The sequence below is a fragment of the Mastomys coucha genome, unplaced genomic scaffold (assembly GCF_008632895.1).
Source record: "Mastomys coucha isolate ucsf_1 unplaced genomic scaffold, UCSF_Mcou_1 pScaffold23, whole genome shotgun sequence".
Taxonomy (NCBI): Eukaryota; Metazoa; Chordata; class Mammalia; order Rodentia; family Muridae; genus Mastomys; species Mastomys coucha.
This window is the reverse complement of record NW_022196906.1, coordinates 64,056,431-64,065,352: the sequence shown is the minus strand read 5'-3', so window position 1 is coordinate 64,065,352 and position 8,922 is coordinate 64,056,431. Positions and strand designations below refer to the sequence as shown.

The 8,922-nt window shown below is 44.4% G+C and overlaps 1 protein-coding gene across 1 annotated transcript in view; it reads right to left on the bottom strand.

The window, feature by feature from the left end:
• Window positions 1-8,922, bottom strand: part of Anxa2 (annexin A2) — a 38,881-nt gene that overhangs the window by 19,363 nt on the left and 10,596 nt on the right. Inside the window, exon 3 of the mRNA XM_031345704.1 lies at window positions 4,802-4,901. Coding sequence (XP_031201564.1) covers window positions 4,802-4,901 — 100 coding nt within the window. The remainder of the gene's footprint in view (window positions 1-4,801; window positions 4,902-8,922) is intronic.

Here is an 8,922-nt window from a genome sequence, read left to right as displayed (position 1 = left end):
ACCCTTTCCTCCCCAACTTGCTTCTTGGTCATGATGTTTGTGCAGGAATCGAAACCTTGACTAAGACACTTAGTAATTCAGAAACCCAGGCTTGGGGGTATAGCTCAGTAGGTAGAATGATTGTCTAGCATACAAGTCCTGAGTTTGGAACCTAGTACCACCTAAACTGGGTGTCATGGTGCATCCCTGTAATCCTAGCACTTGGGAGGTGGAAGCCAGAAGATTAGAAACTTAAAGTCATCCGTGGCTACATAGCAAGTTCTGTGATACAAGAGACCCCAACTTAAAAAAAAAAAAAGCCCCTTCTAATTCTCAAAAAAATTCTAGTATGTTTCTAAAATTCCATGTAGAACCAGTAGGAAAACAAACATAAAGAAGTAAGTCCAGTCATAAACGGAATAACGTGTGTGCAATGTGGGCACCTTTTTATGCCCTGGTACTCCAGCTGTCTCGGGGAACAGGAAATGAGAAACCTGAACAGCTGCAAGAGAAGCCTGCAGGCTCACCCTTCACTCATCCCACTGTGCAGATGCCAGAGAAGAATCTGGTTTCTTCCACTGATCATCGGTGAAACTGGCTTTTGGATCTCCTCAGTAGAAAGAAGAAAGGGCAGAGGAGTGGCAGCCAAGGAAGCCAGCAATGAAAGAGCCCTGGGCACTCCCTCCCTCCCTCCCTCCCCTGTGTTCCTACACCACTATGCAGACAATGCTCTTAGACAGGAAAGCTGTGGCTCAGGCATTAAAGGCTCAACCAGGGTCTGACTCTGAGAACAGCTGACAGAGGAGGGCTGGTTTGCAGTGACCCTGAACCCCAAGAGAGAGGCCTCTGCAAAGGGAAGAGTGGGCAGTTTCCCTTCTAGCCAAACAACATGGCCCTGGGCCAGTGAGTTGTGGAGGACTTCTTCATGGGGTGTGCCCCACAGAGGCAGGGTTTTCCTTTTCTCCAACCTTACAAGAAAGAGGTTCTTCTTTCCAGTCAGTATGCCTCCTGGCACCCTCAAGAGAATATACCCCCTTAACTGCTGCCCCCTCCTGCTCCCCAGCTGCTTGCTTTCATCTGCAGGTGTGCAAAAGAAACCAAAACGATTTGTCCTGCTCCCTTCTCAGGGGCATAGGAGGGTGGTCTTGCAGCCTTGCTGGGAATCTTAGGTAGTTCTATTTTAAAACGTAAGAGAAAAGAAATGCAGAAACTCACTTCTGTAGTTGGGCTTGCTCATGAAGAGGTGAGGGGTGGGGGTGGCAGTGGGGGCTTGCCCTTCCGGAGAACAAATACTGCTCAAATCAAAACTGGCAATAATAGAGCAACTCCCAGCCCTCCCCTCTGCAGACGCCAAAGCTGCTCAGATCGACTGGCACCAGCGCTAACTCCAGGGCTGTGCTGTTGCTAATTACCATCTATTTCATGGAGTTGAGATTCATCCTTTTCTAATTTAGCTGACTTTCCTTTCTAGTTATTTGGACCCATATGGTAAACCATCCCCAGCTGTGTTGAACACTCCATAGTATATATTTAACCCAAGGCCAATCTAGACCAAGAGACTCCTACGGATCAAGCCTCAGAAACCTCTTGTTAATTAGGCAATATTACTACTTTTACATGACTTAACTCGGTTTCTAATGAGACATAAATTAACATAAGGTATTGCACGGTCCACCTCCGGCCAAAGAGTAAACACAAAGCAACCGTGCGCTGGGTTTAGGTGATGCAAGAAGATACATTCCCTCCGACTAGAAACAAAGTTGGTTCACAAGACTGAGCTAAATTCAGCTGGTGAAAGTGGAGCAAAGCTCACAGGGGCTACTCACTTTTCTGGTAACACCCAGACTCTAATGAACCTCTGCTCCCTGTCCCAGAATGCATCTGTGCTCCCCTAGTGCTCTGACGCCTGTACAACTTTTGACTATTATGTGGGGGTTTAATCTCCTCACACAATCTCATGGTCCTGGGCTATAAAAGGTTAAGAAATAAAACCACATAAAAAAGAGACAGATCTAGAAGTTAGTAAGTATAACATTGTGACAAGAACTAGAATGAAAGCATGAAGTGGAAACCCAGGAGACATGGAGGTGATCGGCCCTACACAGCTGTAGACATAGGGAATCGTGAGGAGTCATGGGGAGACAGGAGGAAGATGATCAAACGCTTGGGCTAGCCTGAGCCACAGAGCAAGACCATGACTGGAGAGGTGGGGAAGGAGGATATTGGAGTAGAGCTATGTTTGGCAACTGTTAGGGACTCAGGAATAAAAAGTCACAGGCCCCTGGAGTAGCAAAGGCAGAGGCGCCGTCTGCTTAGCAGGGGTCCTCAACCTTACTGACGCTGCCACCCTTTAACACAGTCTCTTGTGTTGTGGTGACCCCGGTCCCCAGACAATAAAAGCATCTCATTGCTACTTCATAACTGTACTTTGTTACTGTTATGAATCATAATGTAAGTATCTGATACACAGGATATCTGATATGTGACCCTTGTGGGAGTTGTGACATACAGGTTGAGAAACACTGGCTTAGGGGCATTGTATGGAACAGAGGAAGAAGCTAGAAGAGGAAGCAGCAGGGAAGTCCCATTTAAAAGAGAGCCACCATAATGCCCAAAGGTGAGCTCTCATGGGTGCTGGGAGATGGGGCGGAGAGGAGTTACCAGTAGAGCTAGATCTCTGAGCACTTTGCTCCTCCTGGTAACTGTGCTGGAGTCAAGCTTCCTCCCACACCCAGTCCTCAGATTTCACAGCAACTCTTCAGTTCCAGGCAATGGGCTCCCAGTTCCTCCCCTCTTTGCTTCGAGACTAGCCTGCTCACCACCTCTGCCTCAGAAGCAAGGTCACGGGGAACAGGCAGCCATCCTTCAGCCTTTGGTTTGTGTTTCTGTGGACACTCAGGTTAACCTTTGTTTCCTTTGATGTCAAAATAAAGACAGCTCCCGATCTGAGGTGAAGGTGCTCAGGAGTGTCTCAATCACTGAGATTCCTGTCAGCTCGTTACTTAAGTGGTGCTGCTTATCTGAACTATCAGGGGCATGCGTTTTTTAAAAGAATTATTTATTTATTATTTTATGTATGTAAGTACATTGTAGCTATCACAGACACACCAGAAGAAGGCATTGGATCCCATTACAGATAAATGTGAGCCACCCTGCGGTTGCTGGAAATTGAACTCAGGAACTCTGGAAGAGCAAAGTGGCTAACAGTAGCTATCTCTCCCGGGGACATGTTTTTAATGAGTTTGTCCTGCTTGTCTAGAAAGGTAATACATAACCATCTCGGACAATTTGGCAAACACAGAAACCGAATGTATATTGAAAGCACAAGAATCAATAATTCATAATTTCATAATTCAATTACCAATGCCTTTGGTTTTTTTCCCCTTTTTGAGTAAAAAATTGTAACTGTCATAGTAACATATAATATACTCTATTTTATTTGTCTTTTTTCTGCAGAACTGAGTTTAAGATGAATGAATGTAAAAATGAGCATATTAAACTGCCAATATTGATAGATAAATACCTGCAAAATAGACTTAAAATAATACATGTTAAATCTTATATTGTAAAGAGAAACAGACTTAAGAAAACAGTGGTGGTGCACGCCTTTAATCCCAGCACTTAGGAGGCAGAGGCAGGTGGATTTCTGAGTTCTGGCTACACAGAGAAACCCTGTCTTGAAAAACCAAAAAAAGAAAAAAGAAAAAAGAAAAGAAAAATGAAAAAGAAAAGAAAACTGTTACTAAAACCACTAGGTACAAAAGACACAAAAAGTAAGTGCCGACATGGAGCACTAAATGATGGGGTTTGAGTGGAATGAAGGGAAAAAGACACAGATGCCCCCACTAGTGCCTAACCACAACTGTGGTGGGTATTCAATGTCACCAGGACCAGGCTGCGTGCGTACTGGTTTTCATGCCTAGAAACGCTCTAAGTCAAGACAAAGGAATGAATCTCATCCTAACAGCTAGGTGCTGTGTCACAGAACTCTGTCCAACTCCAAGTGTGAACCAAGGCCAACTGACATGAAGCATGTTAACTAGCCAGCTCTCCTTTGTGCCATATGTAAATTGGGAATACACAACATGACATCTGAAATCAGAGGGTCAGCTACGCAGGGAGTGTCAGAATGGCTCAATGCAGTATCTGCTCCTGGTGAGCACTTAATAAATATTGGTAAAGACGACCAAGATGATGATGGTGGTGATGATGTCAGTCACTCCTGTCCACACAGGAATGTGGGGGCCTGTGGCTCAGCCCTCAGGACTTTCTTGACTTGGGGAACTACAGTGTTTTTCTGCTGACTCAGGGAAGGCCCGGAAGTATTTTTATTAATGTGTGAGTTTCAGCTGTGGCCAGAGTTCATCTGTGCAATCTTTAGATTCCAGTAGGCTAAGAGCTTTCTCATGCAGGGATAAAAAGCACCCTTTGTGCTAAAGCTTGTAAAAGACACCATCTTTGTCCAATGACTTAACTAATTAACTTGCAGGGTATTTTCTGCAAAGGCATGTGGAGAAGCCACAGAATCTAGGCGTGCCCAATTGTGAAAGAGGAATTGTTTAAGAATGGAGATCATATGTAGTGTGTGTGTGTGTGTGTGTGTGTGTTTTAAGGTAGCAATTTTTTATAATTTTTTTAATTGTATGTGTGTATGCATGCATGCACATGCGCACACATGCACACACATGTGCTCCTGCAGTGTGGTGACTGAAAGGGTATCCAATACTCTGGATCTGGAATCACAGGTGGTTGTGACTTGGCTACATTATGAGTTCAAGGCCACCCTTACAAGGAGAAGGCCTTAACTAGGTGTATGGCCTACCTTTGGTCTTGATTGCTGTCTCAATGTTCAGAGCATCCCTCTCGGCGTCGAAGTTGGTGTAGGGTTTGACTGACCCATAGGCACTTGGGGGTGTAGAATGCTGAGATGAGAACACAAATATAATCAAACAACATCCTGCACACCCTCTCACTGAAACAACACTTCTGAAACCCGATTCTGTACTCCCATTCCTCTTATGATTCTAACCTCTTCGGTGCTAAGTAAATAGGTGTCAACAGGCCATCACATACAAGTTGACTTTTTAAAATTATATATATATAATATATATATATATATATAAAACCTTCTATATATATAGAAGGTTATATATATATATAACCTTCTTTATATATATATATAAAGAAGGTTCATTTTGATACTGGGAATGCACCTTTGCCGTCCATCTCCCAGAACCACGTAAACTGGGCTTGGTAGCCCACACCTATAATCCTAACACTCCAAAGGTAGAGACAGGAGGATCAGAAGTTCAAAGGCATCCTATGCTACATTATGACTTTGAGGCCAGCCTGGGCTACATGAGACTATATTCAAAAGAAGAAGAAAGGAGGAGGCAGAAGAAAGAAGAAGCAGAGAGAGAGAAAAAAAGAAGAAGAAATTTCCTTGTTTCTACAAGGGTGTCCTCCAAAGGCTCCACTAGTTTAGAACATGCTGTACCTCTCCTCTGCTTGTTATTTGTAGTGGGAGCTTCTAAGCAGAGGGCACCAAGCTGGAGACCTGGGGTGAGTATCTATTCAAGTTTCTGAAGAGAAAGAAAGTGGTCTAGCAAGAATTTGAACTAGGTTCAAACTGGAAATGCCTGAAAGATGAGTGTTTACTCCTGAGCGTTCACTACCGGCCTGTGCTGCCCAGATTGCCACTCTTTAAACTAGATGAGGGGCTGGGGATGTGGGTCAGTTGGTAGGGAGTGTGTGTCCCAACTGCATGAAGCCTTGAGTTTGACTCCCAGCAGTGTATGAGCAGGGAATGGTAGTTCCAGCACTGGGGAGTGGAGACAGATGAATCAGAAGTTCAAAGTTATTTCTTGGCTCCATGGCAAGTTTCAGGTTAGCCTGGGATACATGAGGCCCTGACCCCAAAATAAAAACCCACAAACAAGGTAATGAGCAGTGCTCATCCTCATGCTTTTGTAGCTCTACAAGGGAAGGGACTTCCTCCAGCACTGTACTGTGAGTACCTTGTGGCTCCAAGGTGGGTGCCACATCCTCCTTACTGTGACAGGTTCCTCTTCCTCTCCATTCCCCCTCCTCAGCGCTCCCTCTGTCTTCTCCAGGATGCCCCCTCCTACTGCCCTGCTGGCTTATTTCCCTTATTGTCTTATAAATAGTTCTTCCTTTTTGGAAGCCTGTCAGAGCCAACTACTTTCCTGCACTGGTAGATGGGAATCTCTGCCCACTCCCCAAGCTAATGACCTACTTCTCTATCCATTCTCTCTTCTACACATTTAACATCCCCCCCTCCTTTGAAGTGTTTCCACATGGATAACTTGCCCCAAAATGAAGGGCAGACAATGAGTTTGTGTGATGTGTCCTTGGTTGGTGGTAGCCCCGAACCACCTACTACTAATGAATCCCCTCCACAATGGTTCTTCATCCTGCAATACCCCATCACAGCCACCCTGGTATGTACAACAAGTGATGGTATCACATGATGATGATGTTCAACCTCAGATCAGCTCCTATAGAGTCAGCTGACTGTGGGCACGTCAAGAATCTCTGAGCCAGCCCAGCACCCACACCACTGAGTTCTTAGTGTCAAATGAAGTGACACAGGGAAGCAACTGAGACACACTCCCAAGCGTCCCTCAGGATAAGCTAGGACTCTAAGTTCAGAGTCAGACACCTGTTAATTGGGGCCAAATGGTAAATCTGGTTCATATTTATAGTTCTGAAACAATGCAAACACATTAGCAAAGTTGGCCCTTGCCTCTTTGGAAAGATTTCCAGGCATGCCCAACCTCATAACATAACATTACTATCTATGTTCATTGTAGCAGAATTTTAGCAGAACTGTTCTATCTGGCCTGAATCTGGCATGGATGGCACCCAGGCTTTGAAGGAGTCTTTTGCCAGTGATTGTTGTCTGAGATTTTATGGGGTTATGCTTTTGAAGGACTCTCAGAGCCTCTGAGGCATGCCTGGCAAACAGGAAGTCTCTTTATGGCTAAGGATTGCCTAGGTGAGAGGCCTTTCAAGGCAGCCCCCAGATCAGGTAAGTTTTGGTATTCAGAAATTGACTTGCTAAAGGTGCCCTTTTGTGTAGCAATAAAAAGAGCTTCCTGGAAGCTGTCAGTGCTCAGTCCTTGAGAGGCTGATCCCCGGCTGATGAGAAGCCTGAATCATCCTGTACTGGCTCTCTTTTCTTCCATTGATCAGTTGATCAATTGTCCCATGTAACCCAGAACTTCAACAGTTCAGACTCAAAAATGAGGTAATCGAGTTAGAAAAATAATGTCTCCTAGTATTTTTAAGTAAGTTTCCAATTTTACGGTGGGTCCCCTCCATAGCTCTCCTGGGCGTGTGGCCTGTGGACTTGTGGGTTGGACACCAGTGGCTCAGGCAGGGGAATGCTCAGGGAAGATGATGACGTGATGCAGCGTACATGAAAGACATTTCAAGCAAAGTGCTTTTTGCAAATGTTCTTGTTCTTAACAGGACCACCAGTAACTTATTGACAAGGGCAGGCCGCTGGTCATGCACCACACCATGCTTGGTTTCACTGATCAGATGGCATGCTGTCATCAGTGAGCAGGAGAAAGGTGGGTGTGGGTCTGTGGTGGTTCAAGAACCATAAAGAGATGGATAACCAAATGTCTATAAAACTCACTTGTCTGAGATTAAGTTATTAGGTTAAAGTGATCTTTCCTTCCCTTAAAATACTGGGCAATGCAGGACATTTTCTACAGTAGCAGGTTTAGCCCGATCTCTCCACACAGGGAAACATATACTCCTAGGGCAGAGTAACTTCCAGAGAAGCTCTCTCACAAAACTTTTTAAAAAGGGTTTCATGTAGTCCAGGCTAGCCTCAAACATGATAGATAGCCAAGGATAACTTAGAATTTTTAATCCTCCTGCCTCCATGTCCCAAAGCTGAGGTTATAGATGTGTGCCACCATGCCTGATTTATGCAGTCCTGTGGATGGAGCCTATGGCTTCACACAAGCTAAGCTAGGCATGTACTCTACCAACCTGGCTGTAGCCACAGCCACAGCCACCTCTCAAGAAACTGGATACCAAGGACAATCTCATTATCAAAGGCATTAGATAAAATCCACTGGAGAAACAAATTACATAATGGCAAGACTTGTCTAGGCCCTACCAGCAGGCCACATTCCAAGAAGAGGAAAGATTTAAATGAGGGAACAACAGGGGCTTTGATATTCTATACAATCTGTGTTTGAACAGGCCCGTTCATTTGTACATTATGAGAGCAGGCGCCACAGACAACCAGAGGATCTTGTACACATGACCCAAGTTGTCACCTGTCTTTTCAGTGGCTCTTTAAAAGACAAATTTTAATTCTGAGCTCCCTGATAGACAAGAGAAAAACAAGATCAAACAACAAAGCCCCATGATTAATGACATAATTCAATTCTTTTAAAAATATACATTCTGGTTTATTTTAGAGAAAAGATTTCCCAGATGCTAGATTAAAAACAGAAAAACCAAGCCTTCTGAGGCCTACTCTAACTGAAGAACTATCGTAGTTGATGGTTGCTTTGGGAAAGAGTCACTTTTCTTTGGAGATGTGGTCATGGTAGGTTCCATAGTCCAGTAGACAAAGGCCCATGCACATATGGGCAGCACTGACTGAACTCAGTGGGTTAATAACAATAATAATAATAATAATAATAATAATAATAACAATAAATAAGCCATTTGCCTAGAAGAATATTGCAGATATTCTAAGAAAAAGACATGAGAATTATTTTTTGACACAGTTGAAGCTTATGATAAATAAAACCTCAAGGGCTGACATTAAAAACTAGCCTGTCGCCGGGCGGTGGTGGTGCACGCCTTTAATCCCAGCACTTGGGAGGCAGAGGCAGGTGGATCTCTGAGGCAGAGGCAGGTGGATCTCTGAGTTCGAGGCCAACCTGGTCT